The sequence below is a fragment of the Capricornis sumatraensis genome, chromosome 6 (assembly GCF_032405125.1).
Source record: "Capricornis sumatraensis isolate serow.1 chromosome 6, serow.2, whole genome shotgun sequence".
Classification (NCBI taxonomy): Eukaryota; Metazoa; Chordata; class Mammalia; order Artiodactyla; family Bovidae; genus Capricornis; species Capricornis sumatraensis.
The window spans coordinates 90,805,530-90,830,462 of NC_091074.1; the positions used below are offsets into that span (position 1 = coordinate 90,805,530).

Here is a 24,933-nt window from a genome sequence, read left to right on the forward strand (position 1 = left end):
GCAAGGGGAGATAAGAAGGCCTTCTTAAATAAACAATGCAAAGAAATAGAAGAAAACAATAGAATGAGAATGATTAGATATCTCTTCAAGAATAGTGGGAGATATCAAAGGACTATTTCATGCAAAGATGGGTACAATAAAGGACAGAAACTGTAAGGACCTAACAGATGCAGAAGAGATGAAGAGGTGGTAAGAATATACAGAACTGTGCAAAATGATCTTAATGACCCAAATAACCACGATGGTGTGGTCACTCACCTACAGCCAGACATCTTGGTGTGTTAAGTCAAGCGGGTCTTAGGGCGCACTACCACAAACAAATCTAGTGGAAGTGATGGAATTCCAGCTGAGCTACTTAAAATCCTAAAAGACAATGCTGTTAAAGTGCTGCACTCGATAATGTCAGCAAATTTGGAAAACTCAGGAAAGGCAACAGGACTGGAAAAGGCCAATATTCATTCCAATCCCAAAAAGGCAATGCCAAAGAATGTTCAAACTACAGTACAGTTTTGCTCATTTCACAACACACGAGTACCAACCATTATACAATCATGGTCAATCACTCATTTCACATGCTAACAACTTTATGCTCAAAATCCTTCAAGCAAGGCTTCAGCAGTACATGATCAAAAACTTCCAGATGTACAAGCTTGGTTTCAAAGAGGCAGAAGAACAAGAGATCAAACTGCCAACATTTGCTGGATCATGGAGAAAGCAAGGGAGTTCCAGAAAAACATCCACTTCTGCTTCATTGACTACACTAAAGCCTTTGACTGTGTGAATCCCAACAAACTGTGGAAAATCCATAAAGAAATGGAAATACCAGACCACCTTACTTTACCTCCTGAGAAACCTATATGCAGGTCAAGCAACATTTTGAACTAGACATGGAATAACAGACTGGTTCAAAATTGGGAAAGTATGAGAAGATTCCATACTGTCACCTTGCTTATTTAACTTCTATGCAGAGTACATCATGCAAAATACCAGTCTGGATGAATCACAAACTGGAATCAAGATTGCCAAGAGAATTATCAACAACCTCAGATATGCAGATGACACTACTCTAATGGCAGAAAGCAAAGAGGAACTAAAGAGCCTTTTGATGAGGGTGAAAGAGGAGAGTGAAAAAGCTGGCTTAAAACTCAACATTCAAAAGACTAAGGTCATGGCATCCAGTCCCATCACTTCATGGCAAATAGACTGGGGAAAAGTGGAAACAGTGACAGATTTTCTTGGGCTCTAAAATCACTGCAGACAGTGACTGCAGCCATGAAATTAAAAGGCACTTGTTCCTTGGAAGAAAAGCTATGATTAACCTAGACAGCATATTAAAAAGTAGAGACATCACATTGCCAACAAAGGTCCATTTAGTCAAAGCTATGGTTTTTCCAGTAGTCATATACAGATGTGACAGTTAGATTATAAAGAAGGCTGAGCACTGAAGAACTGATGCTTTCAAACTGAGCTAGAGGAGACTCTTGAGATTCCCTTGGATTGCAAGATCAAACCAGTTAATCCTTATGGGAATCATTCCTGAGTATTCATTGAAAGGACTGATGCTAAAGCTGAAGCTCCAATACTTTGGCCACCTGATTTGAAGAGCCGACTCACTGGAAAAGACCCCAGAGCTGTGAAAAATTGAAGAGAAAAGGAGAAAGGGGCAGCAGATGATGAGATAGCATCATTGACTCAATCGAAATGAATTTCAGTAAACTCTAGGAGATAGCAGAGGAGAGGAGTCTGGTGTGCTGCAGTCCATGGAGTTGCCAACAGTCGGAGATGATTTTCCAACTGAACAACAATAACATGATGATATCTTCTCATTGTAAACAGTTTGTCTTTTCTCCTTAAATATTCACCCATTCTAAAACTCACTTCTTGTTCTTTACCACTTTTCTAAATGGCTGAGGTCTCTCAACAGCATTTATCTTCCACAGTGCTCTATCATCTTTCTCTAACTCACCATCCAGGTTGTTTTAGACCTAAAATTAATTCGTGTGTTTTTGAGTCTATAATCTACGTTGTTAACAAAAAGACATTATTTACCTTGAGTTGTAAATACCTTAAATTCTCGGAATATATGAGCTTACTGGGTGGGATAAGAGAAGAGAAAGCTATTGTGTTTGCACGTGATGTAGGCTGCTTTTTGAGTGTGTATATTTTGCACAGCATCTAGCAGAATATTTTGTATAGAAAAAAGGCTCTATGAAAGTTTGAGAAATTGTAAAATATGCCTGAGCATTACATGCACTCGTAATAAATCCAGAACTCTGAAATACAGGAGGAGTACATGATGCTCTTGTCTCTATAGCCTTGACCAATCAGTTCTCTTCTCTAAAAGACCTATAAGTACAACTTTTCTCTCATTATCTTAAAAAAAAAGGAGGAGAGTCAGAGACTATTACTGGTCACTGAGTGGGTAAAAAAGATGACCTCAGCACCAAGGGCATTTATCAAGAATTGACACTTACAGGCTGCAGATTATATCTCCTAATTAGGCTGGAAAAAGTCCAAGATAATTTTCCTGAAAAATTCTAACGTCTCAGATAAACGGAGGTAGCTCTTGATTCTACCAAAATGCAGACAGACCAAATGATAATCTTCCAAAGTGCTCACAGCCTTCTTTTACTGGAGTGTGGAGATTTAACTTCAACCAGACTTATGCAATATTTTCCAGACTGGATTATACTAAGCATTAGGTCTTGACTGATTGCCAGAGCAGCACTTCCAAACGATTTTTGCACAAGAATTCAACTGCAGAAGAATCAATGGTAACCATACACTGCTAGAGATATCCTTCCCATGTGGGTGTACTGCACTTTCCAAACCATCTGTAGCAAACCACAGAAATACAAGCTAAACTGATGATGCTCAGAAAGTCCAGAATGTTGCTCCTTCTAGACAGTTTATAGCAAAGAACAAGAGAGATTTTAAACATTCTGTCATTAGATTGTTGATTTTAGTTGGTGGCAAGTGAAACTCTATTTAAAGCACTATGACAAGATCATTTATCAGACCTCTAAAAATAATGCAAAAGGAAATTCCAAATAGGTTTTCTTATTTTTTCCTTTTGTTCCACTGACAATTTATGCACTGAAGTTATTAATTTCTATATTTTCTATAGGCTTTAGAATTGTTTTGAAATGAACTTTAAACATTCAAGTGGCAAGAAGAAAGAAAGTATAGAAACCCTCTATAAAAAAACAAACCCCAGAAAAATGCAGTGTAGCACTGTTTATAAGGGATTTAAGTTAAGAGTCTTTTGGTTGCTTTAACATTTGAAGCCACATTAGCAGAAGGAAAGTAATGATAAAACCCAAGTTTCATAAATAATAAGAATGAATATCTGGATTCAAATGTACCAGAAAGTAGCTTGCCCACAATGCTATATTCAAATTCAATTTTTTTTTAATTTTTAAATCTTAAAAATATATAGATAACTTCAGATACATAGTAGGAAAAACTTACATATTATTGTGATACATATTTTAATTATTATAAATAACTTATGACAGTAACAACTATAATGGCTCCAGCCTGTTTGGCAGCTCTCTCAAATATCATGATGCCATTCCACTACCTAATTTCACAAAATCAGTTTCTACTCAAGACAAGAGAACACACTTGGCAGAATTCACTAGAGAATTATAGACTTAAGAGTTCTGAGTCTCACACAAGCTTTCAGGGACCCAGGTTCTTTTCTGGTGGTAGAACCAAACTTCCTGATTTTAGATCTTTTTTTTTTTTTTTAATTTTTTTTTTTTTATTAAATTTTAAAATCTTTAATTCTTACATGTGTTCCCAAACATATCTTAAAGGCAGGATTTGCAAAACTCATAAAGAGACTCAAAAAGTATGTTGGGCATCAAATTCCTTTTTAAATTCAGTTTTCTGGTAAGAATAATTGAACCTAACCCAAGAGACAGAATTTCTCTAAAATTTCAATACTTTCAGAAAAATATCCACAAGAAATTTCTGTTGAAGTCTAGAATTCTTTCTAAAAAGGAAAAAAAAAATCCCTCATAGAAAATATCATTCTAGAGAGCAAATAAGGAATGTATCAGATGTGTCAGTGTCTAGAGGACATTCTAATAGCATAGGCAGCATCTCTTTAATTTTTTGAAAGAGTTTGAGAAAGATTAGTATTAATTATTTTAAAAATATTTAGTAGCATTCTCCAGTGTAGTTATCTGGTCCAAGACTTCTCTTTGTTGGGGAGGATTTTGATTACTGATTCTATCTCCTTACTAGTATAGATTTATCCAGATTTTAAAATTTATAATTTAGTATATCAATAAAAATTTATCCATTTCTTCTAGGTTATTCAATTTGTTGGTGTATAAAGGTCTATAATCTGTCTTATGATCCACTGTTTTTACGGCATCAGTTGTAACATCTCCTCTTTCATTTCTGGTATTTATTATTTGAATATTCTGTTTTTGTTAGTCTAGCTAAGGGGTTGTCAATATTGTTGATCTTTAAAAAAACCAAACCTTTTATCTGTTTTTCTATTCTCTAGTTTATCTCTATTATAATCTTTATTTTTTTTCATTCTTTCTGAATCCTTGGGTTTAGTACATTCTTTTACTAGCTCCTTGAGGTATAAAGTTAGATTACTGATTAGAGGTATTTCTTCTTTTTTAACGAAGGCATTTATCACTATATACATCCCTCTTAGTACTGCTTTTCCTACATCTTCTAATTTTTGGTATACTGTGTTTTTGTTTTCATTTGTCTCAAGATATTCTTCAATTTCCCTTGTGATGTCTTCTCTGATATATTAATTGTTCAATAGTATATTGTTTAATTTGCACATATTTGTGAATTTCCCAATTTTCCTATTATCGATTTTTAGTTGCGTACTGTCATGGTTAGAAAAGATATTTGGTATGATTTCAATCTTAAATTTGTTAGAACTTGTTTTGTGGCCTGATATATGATCTACCCTGGAGAATTTCTGTGTGTGCTTGAGAAGAATGTACATTCTGCTATTATAGAGTATTCTAAATATAACTATAAGGTCCTATTCATCTTTGATGTTTTTCAAATCCTCTGTTTCTTTATTGACCTTTGGTCTGGTTGATCTATACATTACTGAAAATGGGGCATTGAAATTTCCTATTATTACTGTGCTACTTTCTAGTTTTCCCTTCAATCAATATTTGCTTCATATATTTTGGTGCTTTACTGTTAGGTGCATATATATTTGAAAATGTTTTATCTTCTGAGAGAACTGATCCCCTCTACCATTATATAACGTCTTTCTTTGTTTCTTGAAACAGTTTTTGACTTTGTCTAATAAAACTATGGCCACCCCTGCTCTCTTGTGCATGGAATATCTTTTTTCACGCTTTCACTTTCAGCTTTTATATATATCCTTACATCTAAAATGAGTTTCCTTGTAGACAGCATATAGTTGGCCTTAAGCCAATTAGTCGCTCTATGTTTTTTGATTGGAGAGTTCAATGCTTTTACATTTAAAGTAATTACAGTAAGTCCCCCTACATATGAGCTTTCGAGTTGTGAATTTCTGAAGGTATGAATGTGTGTTCACATATTTAATCATGTTAGTTCACATGCCTGGCATATACTGTCACATTCACGCATCCTTTACAAGGGGTTGTGCTTTTGTGTACTTTGCTGTAGAGTACTATTGTTGTGCAACACAAGGAGCTTACTAATGAAGACCAGATGGAACTGGAGGACCAGAGAAAGGATGAAGATAGACAAAATGAAGATGTACCTGAAGAACCAAAGAGATTCATGACAGGAAGTGGCAAGGGGATTTTCTTTATTTTAGGAGGCACTGTTAGCTTTTGAGGCACAGGACCCAAATGTAGCCCAGTGTATTCTATGTCATTCTGTGTCATCTGGGATGAGAAGAAAAGAGCTGCTACTTAGACATCATTGGGTCATTTTTTCAACAGGGTAGATAGAATTGAATCTAGCAAGGAACCAGAACCTGTGCCATCAACACCTGGCATGAGTGAAATTGCAGCTTGCCCTCCATCTCCTATTGCTGATGAACTTTTACCATCTCCCAGCCTCCTCTCCCTATCCAGTCAGTAACTCTTCTTGCCTGTTTACTCAATGCCAGCACCTGTACACCAGCTATTGCACTGTACTACTGTACTTTTCAAGGTACTCTGCTATAAGATTAAAAATGTTTCCTTTATATTTTGTTTTTTACGTATTACTTGTATGAAACATATTATAGTGTTGGTTGGCTAACTCTCTTGGCCTTAGGAACAAACTAGATTTATGAACACACTCTCAGAACAGAACTCATTCACAAGTAGGGGACTTACTGTACTAACGGAGAAGCACTTACTACTGTCATTTCACCATTTCTGTATGTCTTGTGGTTATTCTGTCCCTATTCTTCCCACTTGCTGCCTTCCTTTGCATAGCTGAAAAAAAATTTTTTGGTAGGGATATGCTTTGATTTCCTTTTCATTTTCCTTTATGCAACTTCTATAGGTATTCTCTGTGTTGTTACCATGGGGATAACATTAATAACTATCTTACAGTTACAGCAATTTATTTTTTCTTTTTAACTTTTCTTAAATTGGGATATAGCTGATGTATAATATAATATAAGTTTCAGGTGTACACAATTTTTAAAAGTTAGACTCCATTTATAGTTACTATAAAATATTGGCTATATCCTCTGTGTTGTATAATATGTCCTTACAGCTTTTTTAACTTATTTTTAAATAGAGGATAATTGCTTTACAATGTTGTGCTGGTTTCTGCCTTACAACAGTGTAAATCAGCCATAAGTATACATATAATCTCTAGCTCATGAACTTCCCTCCCACCCCCTATCCTATCCCTTTAGCTGGTAGCTTATTTATTTTATACATAACAGCTAGTAACTGTTAATCCCTACCCTTAGCTTGCCTCTCCCTGTCTTCCTTCTCCTCACTAGTAACTACTAGTTTGTTCTCTATATCTGTGAGGCTGTTTCCTTTTTGTTCTACTGACTAGTTTGTCTTATTATTTAGATTCCACATATAAGTGATATCATACAAATATCTGTATTTCTCTGTCTGACTTATTTCACTTAGCACAATACCCTCCAGGTCCATTCATATTGTTGTAAGTGGCAAAACTTTGCTCTTTTTTGTGGCTGAGTAGTATTCCATTGTGTGTATATGTACTATCTATTTTAAACTGACAACTTCAGTTGTAGGAAAAAAATCTTTACTTCTTTGTATCTTCTCACTGTGTTTTATGTTTTCAATGTCAGAAGTTCCATCGTGCAGTACTTTTTATCCATTAACATGGTTTTACAGTTGCCATTTTTTAATGATTTTTATATTTTAAGTTTAATTATGTACCACTATTACAGTATTACACAATTTTATATTTGTTTATATATTTACTTTACCAGAGAATTTTGTATGTTGGGATGGTCTTGTGTTGCTGTCTAGAGTTCCTTTGTTTTCAACTTGAAAAACTCCCTTTAACAATTCTTATAGGAAGTTTAGTGGTGATGAACTCCTTCAGCTTTTGTTCATCTGAGAAGGTCTTAATTTCTCTTTCATGCCAAGGACAGCTGGCAGAATATAATCATCTCAGTTGGTAGGTTTTTATTTTTAGCACTTTGAATATATCAACCCACTGCCTTCTGGACTTAATGTTTCTACAGAATAATGTACTAATAATCTTTATGTGAGTTTCCTTGAATGTGATGACTTGTTTTTTCTTACTGTTGTCAATATTCTCTTTCTTTGACTTTTTTGCCCCTCCAACCTCCTGTCTTTGACTTTTGACAGTTTGATTATACCATTTCTCAGATGGGCCTTTTCTTTAATTTGGATGTCCAATTCCTTCCTCAGCATAAGCTCTTTGCTTTTTTCCTTCTTCTTCTGGCACTCTCACAATGTGTATAACTGATGCACTTCATGGTGTCCCATTAGTTCTTAGGCTTAACTTCTATTTATTCATTTTTCTTTACATTTTCCTAATTTAATAATTTCAAAAAGCATGTCTTCCAGTAGCTTGATCAAGCCTAACTGTTCAAGCATTTTAGTGAATTTCTCAGTTCAATCACTGTATTCTTTAGCTGCAGAATATCTGTTTGGTTGTTCGTCAATAACTTCTATTCTTTTTGCTGGCAGTCCCATTTTGTTCATGCATCATTATTTAAAATCTGGTTTAGTTGTTATCTGTATTCTATTGCAGTGCATTGAAGTTTTTTAGAATGATCATTTTGAATAACCAGCTAATTCACAGACTTCCATTTCTTTAAGGTAGGTTTGTAGAGATTCCTTTTATTCCTTTGATTGGGCCATGTTTTCCTGTTTCTTTGTGTGCCTTATTTTTTTGTTGTGTATTTTGAATTTGAAGAGTCACCTCTCCTGGTCTTTATGGACTGGTTCTGTACAGGGGAAGATTTTTAATCAATCTGTCTAGAGAACCTGGGGGGCCTTCAAACATTTTCTGGGGATGCATCTTCTCTATGTTTTTGCACAAAATTTCCCAATTAGAGAGCTCTGACAGTTTCTTTTTCAAGAGTTTCTTATCTCTTTCTCCCTCTAGTGTTTATCTGTGGTACCACAGGTTCTCTGATGATAGAACAAGCCACTAAGCTCTTTTGTTATCTGCAGCCCCTCAGGCATCCAAAGTATACTCCTTCCCTTACTGCCTCAAGTCAGGGGAGACAGAAACTAATCTCTAAGGTAGACCAAGGTAGCCCCTTTAAAGGAGATGGCAATGGCAACCCACTCCAGTACTCTTGCCTGGAGAGTCCCATGGACAGAGGAGCTTGGTGGGCTGCAATCCATGGGGTCACTAAGAGTCAGACACGACTGAGCGACTTCACTTTCACTTTTCACTTTCATGCATTGGAGAAGGAAATGGCAGTCCACTACAGTTCTTGCCTGGAGAGTCCCAGGGACAGCGGAGCCTGGGGGGCTGCCGTCTATGGGGTCACACAGAGTCCAGCGCAACTGAAGGGACTTAGCAGCAGCAGCCCCTTTAAAAGTTGAAACATGGTATGTACATTCTACACTTCTCCCTAGCCCCCACCCTAAAAGAGAAACTGTGAGTTGGGTACTTTGTCCTGATCATGTTAACCTGAGCCAGCCTCTGTCTGTGGCACTGCCAGCTCTCTGTTGGCACTGTTTAACTCTCCATGGTCTCCAGCCACTAAAAGTATGCTGATTTCCTGTCAGTGGTCAGAGTTAGGAAAGACAGATGGCAGTTCCTCAGGTAGTCTCCCAAAAGTTAGAACATTGGACATATTCCATTCTTTCTTTCCCAAGGGAGAAGCTTCAAGCTAAATTTTTTTCCTTCCAATCCCCCCAAGCCTGAAAAGCTTAGGGGAGGGGCTACTGTGGTTGATATGAAATGGCTTTCTTACATGTTTCAATATGGTTATGCGTGGTTTTGAGCTTGCCAGCGGTACTTCATAATTGATTTCTGAATTTCTTACAAAGGCTCTTTGGATCAAACACAACTATTAAGTTAATGCTTCTGTAGGGGAACAAGACTAATGCTTCCTATTCTGCTATCTTGCTGACATCACTCCTTACGAATTTTTTAAATGTTTATTATTTATTCAGTTTTCTTCTTTCAGTAATGGCCTGCTTATATATCTTGTCCATTTCCATAATGGAGTGTTTGCCTTATGATTTTTTTGCAGGAAGCATTTCTATAGTTTGCACACTAATCCTTTGTTTTATAAACTGCAAATACCTTCTAAATCTGGCTGTTCTTTTCTATTTATTTAATAGCTTCTTGTTATTGCTTTTATTTATTCTTACTGAATTTTAAGAAATCATCAACTTTACCTATAGTGGGAGTTTGGTGTAGAATGTAAACACACGTTGCATCCTGCTGACTTTTTAAATCCCCTTCAGTAATTTTTAATTCTATTACTTCAAAGATCCATTATTCAACATTCACCTCAAGGCTAAATCAAAGTCTTTACCTGATGTATAAATAATGGTAAGTGCTTTCCACACACCCTATGGGCACTTCATCTTATTTTTTAAGGTGTACTTTATATACCACAAAATGTACCTGTTTGAAATGTAGAGTTCAAAAGATTTTTAACAAATTGTTGACTTGGATAACCACCATCATCATCATCCACTTTTAGGACATTTCCATCACCTCAAGATCTTTTGTGCTCATTTGCAGGAAATCCCTCTACCCTCCCAGGCAACAAATAATCTATTTTCAGTCTCTATAATATGATTTACCTATTCTGGACATTCTACAAATATGGAACCACACAGTATGTAGCCTTTCATGATTGGATTAAGCACAATGTTTTGTTTTGTTTTTAATAATTTATTTATTTATGGCTGCACTGGGTTTTCATTGGTGCATGTGGGCTTTCTCTAGTTGCAGATAGTGTGGGCTATTCTTCATTGTGGGCCCCAGAGCGCGCAGATTTCAGCAGCTGTGGCACACAGGCTTAGTTGCTCCAAAGCATGTGGAACCTTCCTGGACCAGGGATAGAACCCATGTCCTCTGCACTGGCAGGCAGATTCTTATCCACTGCACCACCTGGGAAGTCCAAGCATGTTTTTGATGTTAACACATACTGTAGCATGAATCAGAAGACTGTTCCTTTTTCACTGAGGAATAGCATTCTATTGTATGGACAAAGCATATTTTATCCATCCATTAGTTGATAGATATTTGGGTTGCTTCTGTTTTGGTCTATTATGAATAATGCCAGTATGAACATTCACATACAAGCATCTGTGTGCTTATTAGCCATTTGTATATGTATATATATTTTCAGTGATATACATTCCCATCTTTTACCAGTTTTTTAACTGAGTTATCTGTCTTCCTATTACTGACTTCTTTTTTATATTCTGGGTATGAGCTCTTTATCAGATGTATGATTTGAAAATACTTTCTCAGAATGTATGACTTGTCTTTTCAATTTTTTAAACAATGGTAACAGATAATTTTTTATTTATTTTTGTGTTCACTTGAAGATGGTCCTCTGGATTGTTTCTGTTTCTGAACAACTGCAAATAAAGCAGCTATGAATATTTATATAGAAATATTTGTGAATACCTACATTTTTGTTTGTCATTACTTAATACTTGAGTGAAACTGTTGGGTTCAATGGTAAGGGTATGTTTAACTTTGTAGTAAACAACCACACTGCTCACCAAAGCAGTTACAGTAATTGCTAGGCCTTATGGAAAGTCGATGCTGAACTCTCTGAGGAACTGCCATACTGTTTTCTACTAGAGCTTTACCACTTACATTCTCATCAGCACTGTGTGAGGGTTCTACTTTCTCCACCTCCTTGCCAAAAGGTCATCTTCCATTCTGTTTGTTGTTTTTTAAATTATAGTCATTCTACTTAGGCGTGTTGTAGTATCCCACTGTGACTTTAATTTGAATTTCCATAATAATTAGTAATTTTAAGCATCGTTTTATATGCTTATTGGACAGTTGTACATCTTTGTACAACTAATAAAGTCTCTAATAAAGTCCCTAATAAAGTCTCTTACCCATTTTTGAATTGAGCTTTTGTTGTTGTTTTTAGGAGTTTTTTTTATAGTCAGGATATTAACCCTTTATCAGATATATTATTCCCAACTGAATGATATATCTCACTTACCAGGTATTGTATTAACTGTAATGAAATCCAGTTTATCTACTTCTGCTTTGTTTCTTATGATTTTGGTGTCGTATTAAAAAAAAATCCCTGCCAAATCTAATGTCATGAAGATTTTCTCCAGTGTTTTCATCTAAGAGTTTTATATTTTACTTTAAGGGGTTAAATACAAATGGTTCCTAAAGACTGAGGGCAAACACCATTTCAGACAGAGCTTTAATTGGCAACAGCTTCATTAAAAAAAAAATCACAAATTTCTTTGGTCCCAGATTCTCCTAATGATTTGTTAAAAATAAAAATGCTCACCAATAAAAACAACTTTGAATTCTTTTATTTAGTGAAGAAATGTTTTGTATTGTGATTAATTGCATTTTAATTTGTCTGAATCTATTTGATTTGGTTACTCTAGATTTTGGTATATTGTGTTTCTTAAAATAGGTTATTTGTGCACACCAAATATCTGCTGCCTTGTAAATAATTTTGATTGTGTAACTGTGTGTGTGAATGATACAGCCTCACACTGAGCCATGCATACTTTCCTTTCTGTTGCATACTGCATATGTGGGTATCAGTTTTACTCAACTGGTACCCAAGAGACATTGTTTGATCTACTTAATGACCTAAGAGTTGAGAGAATAGTGATTAAAAAAAGAAAATCTATAAAAATTGCCAATTTGCCATGTATCCCCTTGAAAATAATCTCTCTACATAGAATATAACCATAATTATGAACATGCAGTTCCTAAGAATTATAAAACTTTTCTTTCATAACAAACTGATACATTTGGAAACTTGAGAAGGGGGATGTTTAGTTTAACACCTACCGTCTTTGACTGTTAAATCCATTAAGATGATTCTCTCGGAGTTCAGACACTAATGATAAAACCATCTGTAAAACAAAATCAGTTGCAGGTTAACTCACGCTGCAAACAGGATTACATCAGTTCTGTTTTTCTTGGTGTGAGTGATATTTCCGTTGAGATTCCCCACTCTCTTCCCCCACCAATCCTCTCCTTGCCTTACTTTTTCAAAACAAAAAGAAAGCAGTGCCAAATCACATTTACTAATAATCTGGATTTTATGTTTAATGTCTGTTACTCTGTATTCCTAAATATTTAAGCAAACGAATACTAGACAAGTCATTAATTTCCCCCAAATTAAAACCAAATCTATTAAAAATAAAACCATGTTAGAGTTAGTTTACTTTTTTCTTTCTTAACTTATTAATTTTTAAAAATGCTGTTCATGTACACAGCTTCCAAAAGACTAGAACAGTATTCAAACATTAAAATCTCAAACATTTTTTAAAAGAGCTGTGCTAAGACCATAAATTGTCCCCTGAATTTGGCTAAAATTTAAGGCAGAAGAAATCACAGCTTTAATACTAAGATGTAAATATATAGAAGGTTGTTATTTATTGAATATTTTGCCTTAACATAAAATTCCCATCAGGTTATTTTTAAATATGAAATTTGTCCAACAGTAAAAGACTGTGTTTATATTGGTTAAGGAAGTCTCTTCTCCTAGAAATCTTTGAGAGAATAAATGAGATGGGTTAAGGGACAGAGAGGTTGGTTGATTTAGAATAACCTCTCCTGGTTTCCTTCTTCTTCTCATAATCTCTCATCTCACATTTTTTCCTTACATGGCCATAAGTCCACCCAAGGTAAGAAGAGATAAACATAGAAAAGTTAAACATCTCTCCTGGAGGAGTGAAATATTTCCATTTACCTTTTTTGCAGATGGTACATTAAGCAATGAAAATTTCAATACTAATAAATTAAAAATACTCACACTTTTAAGTAAACCAGGATAGTAGTCTGTGGGTGCATACCCAAGAACTTGATTAAAAAGACCAATTTCTTTTATATCAAATCTGGATGTGGAAACTATATGAGATAACAACCTCTAAAAAACATAAACAGAAAGAGAAAAAGGTCTTAAACGTGAAATAAGTGCCTATTAAGTATAATGCCAAGAAGCTGGGTCATTTGTAAATGGAGTGGTCTCAATGAAATGAATAATCATAATTTTTCCAAATACCCAGTTCACTTTGATTCAGATATAAAGAGGAAATAAGTTAGTGATAAAATTATTTCATTAAGTAAATTAAAAAAACATTAATAGTGAAATATGTATAACTAATGAACAAGGCTTTAACTACACTAAAAATGTCATCTTTACTGGTTTTAAACTCAGTAAAACATTCTTATCAGAGTAGAGATGATTACTTAATACCTGACAAGGAACACATCACCAATCACTAGGGAAAGGAAAGATTATGCAATAAATGGTACTAGGAAAACTACTTGAAAAAATTATATTCTCACCTTATGTTACTTATCAAAATATACATGAATTTACTATAAATCAAAGAGATCAATGTAAAACTGAAATAGAATAATAAGCAAGAAGAAATCACAAGTACTTTTCACATGTCTGAATGGGGAAGAACTTTATAAACTCAAAGTCAAGGGAGCAAATCAACAATTGCTCTAAATTACAACAAAACAGCTCCCCCTCAAAAAAAACACACTTTGTGTTTCCCAGTGAATAGGCACAAACTAAGAATATTAACAACAAATAATACTGCATATGTAATCAAATTTGGACTTCCCACGTGGCACTAGTGGTAAAGAACCCACCTGCCAATGCAGGAGATGTGAGAGACATGGGTTCGATCCCTGGGTGAGGAAGATTCCCTGGAGGAGAGCATGTCAACCCACTACAGTATTATTGCCTGGAGAATCCCATGGACAGAGGAGCCTAGCAGGCTACAGAGTTAGACATGACTGAAACAACTATACACACTAATACAGAATCAAATTCAGTGTTCAGTTCAGTTCAGTTCAGTTCAGTCGCTCAGTCATGTCTGACTCTTTGCGAAGCCACGAACCACAGCATGCCAGGCCTCCCTGTCCATCACCAACTCTCAGAGTCCACCCAAACCCATGTCCATTGAGTTAGTGATACCATCCAACCATCTCATCCTCTGTCGTCCCCTTCTCCTCCTGCCCTCAATCTTTCCCAGCATCAGGGTCTTTTCAAATGAGTCAGCTCTTTGCATCAGGTGGCCAAAGTATTGGAGTTTCAGCTTCTACACCAGTCCTTCCAATGAACACCCAGGACTGATCTCCTTTAGGATGGACTGGTTCGATTTCCTTGCAGTCCAAGGGACTCTCAAGAGTCTTCTCCAACACCACAGTTCAAAACCATCAACTCTTCGGTGCTCAGCTTTCTTTACAGTCCAACTCTCACATCCATACATGATTACTGGAAAAACCATAGCTTTGGCTAGACAGACCTTACAAAATACCATATGAAAAATATTAAGAGCATTAAAAACGCATAGGAACAGATAATTCCTAAGATAAAACACCAATGCCCAAGAAACACATGGATAGTTTAGCCTCATAATCAAAAAGGGCAAATTTATACATCAACAAACTATTTTCCACTAAATGAATTAAAGTTTTTATAGACATGAATACCTAAGGCTAATCTGGGTTCTCTGAAACAGGTGTTCTGTGTGAGCTATTGGAAAAATTCAAATGGAATCACATATCAGTGCTACTGTGAATCAGACAAAGGCACCCACAGAGTGTGAGCGAGTATAACACAGCCCATAACCCACCCCTAAGCTTGGACTGACAGGGCTATGTTTGCCTAGACATTTGTAACATGTAGACATGTTATAAGTGGTAACATTTAGACACCTTATAGGTTGGTTACTTTATAGAAAACAACTTGAGAATGTATATTAAAGGTTTTAAAAGCATTCAGGACTTTTAATGTATCTAGCATACACTTAAGGAAATAAATCAAAATATGACAATGTGGATTATGTGCAAAGATGTTTACCACAGTGTTATTTCTTATAGCAAAAAAAATGTCTAACAGGAGGGAATTATTAATCTGTGATACCCTCAACACTGTGGCTCATTGTAAGCCATTAAATGCTTATAAAGAACATATGACAGCATTTTAAGTGGTTATAATATTAAATGAAGAAAGGAAGATGCAAAACTGTATATATAGAAATGAGCTCATCACTATAAAAATAATCCAGACATAGGAACAAAAAAAAAAACAATGAAAGAAAATATCACCAAACGTTAAGTCTCTGGGATGGCGCTATTATGGGTTTACATATTTTTCTTCTTTCTGCTTTGCCAGTTAACACAAAGGGCACATATCACTAACTTATCATGTCAATTCTATCACAAACCATTTTACATATTCAAAAAGATACAAAATAATACAACAATTCCTCCACCATGGAACTTAACAAAGCATTAGAAATATCAAGGAAGACCTCTGTGCCATCTTTTTTCCCCATCACAATTCCTCCCTGGGGAAAACTCACCCCTAATCTGGTGGGCACCCTTTTATGTAGATCATGGTACTTTCTCCCTGTGAGCTCTGACTTGCCTCAATTTCCTCAAAACAGAACTCCAGGCAGTAAGTTCATTTGTATCATTTCTTTTTAGATTACATATAAGGGATGTCAAACAATATTTCTCCTTCTCTGACTTACTTCACTCAGTATGACACTCTCTAGGTCCATCCATGTTGCTGCAAATGGTCTTACTTACAAAATAGAAACAGACTCACAGACTTAAGAGAGTGAATTTATAGCTGTCGGGGGAAAGGGATAGTTTGGGAGTCTGGGATGAACATGTACATACTACTGTGTATGGATAAAATGGATAACCAACAAGGACCTACTGTCCAGCACAGGGAGCTCTGCTCAATGTTACGTGGCAGCCTGGATGGGAGGGGGATTTGGGGGAGAATGGATACATGAATTTGTATGGCTGAGTCCCTTTGCTGCTTACCTGAAACTATTACAACATTGTTAACTGGCTATACCCCCATACAAAATAAAAAGTTCAGAAGAAGAAAAAAAGAACTCCTGACAACACTACTAAGTATATATAGGTTGAAATCTGCTGAAAGAGCTCAGCTGGTAAAGAACCCTCCTGTAATGCGGGAGACCTGGGTTGATCCCTGGGTTGGGAAGATCCCCTGGAGAAGGGAAAGACTACCCACTCCAGTATTCTGGCCTGGAGAATTCCATGGACTGTATAGGTTATGGGGTCGCAAAGAGTCGGACATGACTGAGCAACTTTCTGTCTCTGCTGTTCCTACCTGAAAGCCAACCTACTGTTTTCAGATTAGAAGAGTTCATAGCAAGCTAACAAAGTAACTTTGAAATACTACTACTTAGTAGAAGACATTAATGATTTAAAAAAAAGACTCAGCCACATGCATAATATGATGCACAAAAAATGAAACCACTGGGGAGGGAGAAAAACAGGAAATCTACAGTTAAAGTGAACTTTTTAATAAGGCATAAGACAATGAAAAGGTTCCTTCTAGAGGGAAGAAAAGTCTGGATGGAAGCTACTTGCCAACTATTGGCCTTTTTTTCCTTTCAGTTCAAAGCTATCCTTTAAAAATACAGCAGGCAAACAGGAGCTGACAACAGCCCCAGGAGAATTCATCTCCCAGTTATTTTCAAATACTAAATGCATTCTGGGTGAGATCAAGCAGTTGTGGTTAGGTTGGCAGAGCCAGGGAAGGCAAATTACCGTCAATGTGCCATTCTTCGAGGGGAGGTGTTTACTGGTGGATTCTTAGTTAACCACAGCAAGGGGCACACATGGTGCCTTCAGCAGGTGGGACCTGACTCCCTGTGGGGAGTGCAGTGTAGGTGTTCTGGTGAAGGCAAAGTCCAGCCAGACTTGGCTAACCATATGCTGCACCCATGTGGAGGTGCCCACATCAGACCAGGCAGGAGGAGAGAGAAAACTCAGTTTCCTTATTAGGAAAGTAGGCTGCAAAAGGCTCAGAATCAGGAACAGGCTGGGTTTCTCACAGAGATTAGTTTGATGCTAGATGGAGGGAAAACAGCACTGGAAGTGCTTAACTTTCTGTTACCAGACTGGCATTCTATTTAGCAAACATTTAAAGCATTTATATGCTGCGAGCTGTACTAACAATTTACAGAGAGCAACTCATTTAATCCCCACAGCCTATGGGGTAAGTGCTATTACTGAACGTTGTTACCAATGAGGATACTGAGACACATTGAAAGAAACATGCCCAAGACTGGTTACCTACTTTAAGGTGAAACCTTATAAGGAATGTCCCTGTATGGGTTCTCCTTGAAGCAGCTGGAGTAGTTAAACAATGCAAATCTGATTGGATTCCCTGGTGGCTCAGTGGTAAAGAATCCACCTGCCAATGCAGGAGATGTGTATTTGATCCCTGGGTCCAGAAGATCCCCTGGAGAAGGAAATGACAACATACTCCAGTATTCTTGCCTGGAAAATCCCATGGACAGAGGAACCTGGAGGGTTACAGTTCATGGGGTTGCAAAAGGGTCAGACATGACTTAGTGAACTGAAAAACAACATTCAGCTTGGCGGTAGTTTAGTCCCTTAGTGGGGTCCGACTCTCTGCGACACCATGAACTATAGCCTGGAGGCTCCTCTGTCCATGCAATTTCCCAGGCAAGAATACTGGAGTGGGTTGCCACTTCCTTTGTAGGGGATCTTCCTGACCCAGGAATCGAACTTGAGTCTCCAGCCTTGCAGGTAGATTCTTTACTGACTGAGTCAACAGGGAAGTCACCATTCAGCTTAAGACTCCCAATAACTCTTAGGGTGAAGCTCAAACCCCTTCCTAAAAGATGAAACCTTGCCCCACTGGTTTTGCAGCCCCTGTCTGGGGCTGATTTTTCCCCCTTAGCTTGTTTGGAGACCTGAAGGCTCTTTGGTCCCTGAAGGCTTTGGTATGTTCTAGGCCCTCTGACGGGGTCTGCCCTGGTGGCTCAGAGGTTAAAATGTCTGCCTGCAATGCGGGAGACCTGGGGGCTCTTCTAGCCCAATTACCTGCTCAAGTGTTTCTTCTTGAGGGTTTCTAGCAATGATAACAAAGTTTTTATGAGTGCTTACCATAAATGAAGCACTGGGCTATGTTCTCTAAGTATGGCATCTCACTTAAAATTCCATAAATTCAGTTTTTAATAAAACTCAATTAAGCAAAGTTTCAATTAAGCCTAAGGTCACAGCACCCTGTCCTATCACTTCATGGCAAATAGACGGAAACAATGCAAACAGTGACTGACCTTATAATTTTCTTGAGCTCCAAAATCACTGCAGACAGTGACTGCAGCCATGAAATTAAAAGACGCTTGCTCCTTGGAAGAAAAGCTGTGACCAATCCAGACAGCATATTAAAAAGCAGAGACATCACTTTGCCAACAAAGGTCCATATAGTCAAAACTATGGTTTTTCCAGTATTCATGTACACATGTGAAAGTTGGACCGTAAAGAAGGCTGAGCACCAAAGAATTAATGCTTTTGAACTGTGGTGTTGGAGAAGACTCAAGATTCCCTTGGACTGCAAGGAGATCAAACTAGTCAATCCTAAAGGAAATCAGTCCTAAGTATTCATTGGAAGGACTTACGCTGAAGGTCCAATACTTTGGCTACCTGATGGGAAGAACAGACTCATTTGAAAAGACAGTAATGCTGGGAAAGATTGAAGGCAGGAGGAGAAGGGAATGATAGAGGATGAGATGGTTGGATAGCATCACCGACTCAATGCACATGAGTTTGAGTATGGTCTGGGAGATGGTGAAGGACAGAGAAGCCTGGTGTGCTTTGGGGTCCCTAAGAATTGGACATGACTGAGCGACTGAACAAGAAACTGGTGGCTACCATCATAATTCACATGGTTGACTCTTAAAAATTAAAGCATGAATTACTACAGACCCAGTTGGGACAGAAAGTAGCATAGTGCATATACAATAGAAGAAAACCAGTTTCAAGGCAGCAACAGTTAAGGGTCAGCTAAGACTGCAGGGCCTAAGGAAAACTATGTAAAGGCTTTCCTCTTTAATCCCAGCTGCCCAGAGGGACTGACATGCTGGGCGTTGGAGTGCATGGAATGCATGGAGGCTAGCTCCCCCAAACTGCATGAGTTTACTCTGGAGACTGAGCCAATGAAAGTTAAAAAAAAAAATCTAGGACATTCAATAGATTCAGAGGGTGCAATCAGGTACTGTAAATAATTACCAAGCAGTGTTTAAAACAGCCATAAACAGTTCCCTAGATAGTATCACAACAACTGCATTATACAAGCTGACTGTAACACGATCTTGGAAACACAAAAATAACTTAATTGGCAGATCTGTCCTGGCCTAAATTCCCAAAATGATATGGTTAGAAACTGATTTTTTTTTAATCAATTGCTATAAAGATTAGTTTCCCCTACTATCTCCTGCATTTTTTTTGTTTTAAATAATAAGAAAAACAACTCTATACTCCTTGTTGGCAAGGATATGGTGAGAGGGGTACTCCATTGCTGTTGGGAGCAGAAATTTGTAAAGATTTTCTGGGAAGCCATTTGATGATAGTAACCAAAGCATTAAAATTCATATCCTTCTACCCAGTACCTTGATTTCCAAGAATATGTCCTAAGGAAAAATTCAGGTTCATGGCAGTATTACTTTTTACAGTGAAAAACTAGAAGCAACCAAAGTACCCCACAGCACCCTACTGGTTGAAATTCATCATGGTTTATCCAACAGCATGAATCACACTGTAAAAAAGATATTTAATGACACAGAAAAGACACCATGACATTAACCTGTAAAGCAAGGTGTAAAAACTGTATATTCAATTTTATATTCAAAAAAATACTAAGAAGAAACATGACAGTTATTATCATAACATTATTTCAGGGAGTGATTTAAAATTTCTTCTTTATACTACCTGTATTTCCAAAGTTTCTACACTTACCATATCATACTTTTTATCATTAACTTATGTCTGGTTTTCTTTTTTCTCATAATTCCCTAATGCAAATTGCTATGAAGGGACACAGAGTTTTATTCCTGGATTAAATAAGCATAAGTACCAGAAACAACATACTGAGGCCTGACTATGTTTCCATAACTTATAAAAAGACACCTGAAACTTTGGACCTCCATATTTCTCTTTTAAGGTAAAATTAAAATTTGATAAGCACTTCTCATTGCTAAGAACAATTTTTCTCACTGCCACCTAGTGGTAAGTATTCTAAAGCCAAACCCATATGAATTCCATAGGCATTGGCCCTTGGACAAAAATTAATTCCTATAGTCACACAAGTAATTGACTCATTTTAAAATGCTGAAAAAACTTGGAAATCTACTCCAACTGCTTATTTTACTGATAGGAACTGGGCTTCTAAATATATAAATCATTATCAACAAAAACATGTGCATGTAGATTGAATATTTTTTTTGGAAAAAAATGCCAATTTGAAAGGCATAAAGAAAAAGTGCAAATACATCATCCTGACTAGTGATCTAAAATCAGTCATGTGTGGAAAGTATAGGAACCAACACAATTGTGCATAAAATGTTTTAAGTCCAATTTTGATCCATGTAGGAGTTTGAAGGACTCTGCTAATGTTTGAAAAGCCATTTAAAAATACTCATAACCATGAAAGTGAACTTTCAAGGAGAAAAGTAAATAAATCAGAGGGAAAATCCATTTCCCTGTTGTCAGGTGTTCTTTCTTGTTCTAGCCTCATTGTATCTGCTCCATCTTGTAACAGGCAGCACATTCACAGGCGGGTTAGGAAAGTTGGAGCAGTGAGGCTGTGGTTTGGCGCAGGGTATGGGTGTGGAAGAAGGGCTGTGGTTTTTGCTCAGGCAAAGGGTTAGCAGAGCCAAACTGTGGTCAATATTCTTGAACTGAGACAGAGTACATATTTTATACTTCTCCAAACAATTTCTTCATCTGATCATTTAAGTCTTTTAGACTTTCCACCACTTTGGTCTTTACTACACCTATCTCTTTATACGTATTAAAGATAAAAACTTTTGTAAACAAGGATGCCTTATTCATTCTTTCATTCTACAAACATATATTCAAGCCACTCTACTGGGTCTATTGTGATAGGAAGCCCACTACAGTCTGATGAAGGGAGACAGAGATGGAAATATCCATAATACAAGACAGAATGCAGTAAGTGCTATAACGAGGCGGTAAGACAATCACTGTGGGAACAGAGGAAGTGATGATTAATTCCAACTGTAGGGTTTCAGAGTGCTCCCTGAGATGATGACTTTTGAGCTGATTCTGACAGCTGGGGAAGGAGGTATAGGAAAGAAAGAAAGAGACGGTGTATAACGTTGGCTGAGATAGACAGAGAAAAATGGCTAGAGGGATTAGAAACAGCAACGGAAAGGGGGCTATGGTGCGTGGGCAAAGACTTGGGAAATGCTTCTGTCACTTCGACTGCTTTACTACTTCACTGGACTCCTAAGCACAGCCTCCCCTATGGGGCCTCAGAATATCTGGTCAAACTTGCTTCTCCCAATTTTTCTCTTTGGTCCCTGTGATTTGGTAACATCAGACTCTCTGCTGGTCATCAAACTCACCCAGCCTTTTCCCCATATCATTTCTTTCTCCTGAGAAACCCAACAACCCTCACCCATCTCTAGCTGCAAAAATTATACCTATCTTTCAAAATCTATCTTTCCCCAAGATTCTTGTTCCAGTTTGCAATAGTATGAGATAGTAATCCCCTGAAATCTCCATGGTATCCTATTTGTATTTTTCTCACAATGCCTTCCAAGTTCTGCCTTACACTGTAGTTATATTTCCTCATTCTACTCATTAGTAAGACAGTGAAAAGGACTGTCTTAACTAATCTTTATATTCTTCACAGCAACTGTTAACTTGCCCTCGGCATTTCACATACTAGGTGTGCAATAAACCCTAGGTGAATTAAAACTCAATAGAATGAACTGCTCATTTACATTCAGTGAAAAATAAAATTACTATAGGATTCCTTTGTGACCTCATTACACTATAAAATGAGCAATTTTCCTTTTCACGATTTCCCAAGTTTCAGTCCATGAAATACCCACAGATTACTAGAACAAAACATGACATTGCCACGCACTTTTACTTCAAAGAATTTTACTTAATTTGGTAACACTGACTGGAATCTGGCACACTGATGTGAGTATAATTTCACTGAATAATGCACTGCTCTGGAACCTGGTGGTCCACTGGTTAAGTCTCTGCACTTCTACTGCAGGGAGCACAGGTTCAGTTCCTGGTCAGGGAACCAGGATCATGCACACTGCATGGCATGGGTCAAAAAAAAAAACTACTGATTTGGGACCTTAAATATTTTCATAATATCCAACTGCTTTTAAAAAATACACTAATTTGTAGCTACTCAGCCTGTGGCAACCTATACAAATGCCACAGTACTAACAGCACGCAGAAGGAACAGGAGAAGCGGTGAGTAGCAAGGACCATCTTTTCTGAAAGAAGCACTGGAAAATTACAAAACAGCCTCAAATATACTTAAATAAAAATTATACATTAAAAAATCTTTTCCCACTGCAAACTCAAATAAGAAAACAAAGCTTTGTTAGTTCAATCCAATTTATTCAATTATTTTTGGCTCCAAAATTTAATCTTCAAGGTACAAGATAACAAGAAGACTCTTGAGAGTCCCTTGGACTGCAAGGCGATCAAACCAGTCAATCCAAGGTAATCAGTCCTGAATATTCATTGGAGGGACTGATGCTGAAGCTGAAACTCCAGTACTTTGGCTACCTGATGTGAAAGAACTGACTCATTGGAAAAGACTCTGATGCTGGGTAAGACTGAAGGCAGGAGGAGAAGGAGACAACAGAGGATGAGATGGTTGGATGGTATCACCATCTCAAAGAACATGAGTTTGAGCAAGCTCCGAGATTTAGTGATGGACAGGGAAGCCTGGTGTGCTGCAGTCCATGGGGTCACAAAGAGTCAGACATGACTGAGTGACTAAACTGAACAAGATAACATCCTTAATCTTCTCTTTTCTCAAGTTTTCACAGAAGTATCTATAGTATTCTGATTTTGGTCAGCAGAAATGGGCCATTTTGAATAGTTGGCAGGTCCTTTCACCATATAAAATACCTGTGTCCAAACACTGAATTAGTCACTTCCTTTTTTATGTTCCCATGACATTTTATGTAAACATCTAATAAAACATTTATATTATTATCCTGAAATTGTTTGTTTGCATAAGTGATGTCAAAATTCCCAATAAATCACTGCTAAGTGATCTATATTTTTCTAAATTAGATAGCATAATGAAAATCATCTACTTTTCTTAATAATACAATCTTAAGTTATCATTTCTCCCTGCCAACAAAGACATTCTAGAAACTAAACCAACATGTAAGCATCAACTAAATATATTACTTCACTTAAAAAAAAAAGTTGCCCTCTGTAAAGTACTGAAACAGCAAGAAATGTTCTGTACACAGCACTGCATGACAAAACAACAAAGATAAGTGTTATAAAACTAAAAACAAAACTGTACTAAAGACTGGCATAAATGGAGAGATATTCAGGTCGTAGCAAGAAAAATTCAATGTCATAAAGATGTCAATTCTCTGTCTTGCAGACTCAAAATAGTACCATCAACAATTCTAAATATGATTTTTGTAGTAGAACTTCAGAAGCTTTTCTAAAATTTACATAGAAAAGCAAGTAGCCAAGCACAGCACATACTAAGAGAAAGAAGAAAATTACAGAAGTAAACATATAACGTGATTCCATTTCTATGAAGTTTAAAAACATACACACTAAGCAAGCTGTTGATCAGGGGTACAGAGACAAGTGGCAAAGCTACATATTCTTCAAACTACTTCCGGACACAGGTTCGAAGAGACAAAGTGGAATAAATCAAATGAAATATTTCACCACTATCACAATAGTTATTCTGCACCTGTTAGAATAAGCACCCATAATTCTGAGACTTCTCAAGAAGGAAATACTATTATGATGTAGTTTGACTTCTAACTCTCCTAAAATCTGAAATCCTTCTTAATATCTGAAATAATAAGGAACATTGTTTTCATTATATGAGATATAATGCAAATCCATTGCTGATGATAAAACTAAAAAAATCAAGATGAAAATTGCTTGGAAACTTCTTTAGGATTCTGTTAAACATTTTTAAGCTTCCATGTATTTATTATTTCTGTAATATAAATTATGGATTAAAAGACTGTTCAATATGCAACTGGTACATCTAATAATAGAATTATCTATAATTAAAATGGAGAAGAAATGAGTCCTCAATTAAGGTATAGGTTTATTTGTAATGCATTCTTTCTAAAAATCAGACATGACTAAATTAGTTTAAAATTATTTTAAGGAAAAAATCCTCACTGTTTTCATTACAAATATTTGTGATAATGTATTCTTCAGCAAAGGCATAATAATGGATTGTTAAACTTTTTATGGAAT

The 24,933-nt window shown here is 36.6% G+C and overlaps 1 protein-coding gene across 1 annotated transcript in view; it reads right to left on the reverse strand.

Annotated features, from left to right (window-relative positions):
* Positions 1-24,933, reverse strand: part of FANCC (FA complementation group C) — a 319,894-nt gene that overhangs the window by 84,291 nt on the left and 210,670 nt on the right. The window contains exons 5-6 of the mRNA XM_068974480.1: positions 13,400-13,513; positions 12,430-12,494 (exon numbers count right to left, since the gene is read on the reverse strand). Of these exons, the coding sequence (XP_068830581.1) occupies positions 12,430-12,494; positions 13,400-13,513 (179 nt within the window). The remainder of the gene's footprint in view (positions 1-12,429; positions 12,495-13,399; positions 13,514-24,933) is intronic.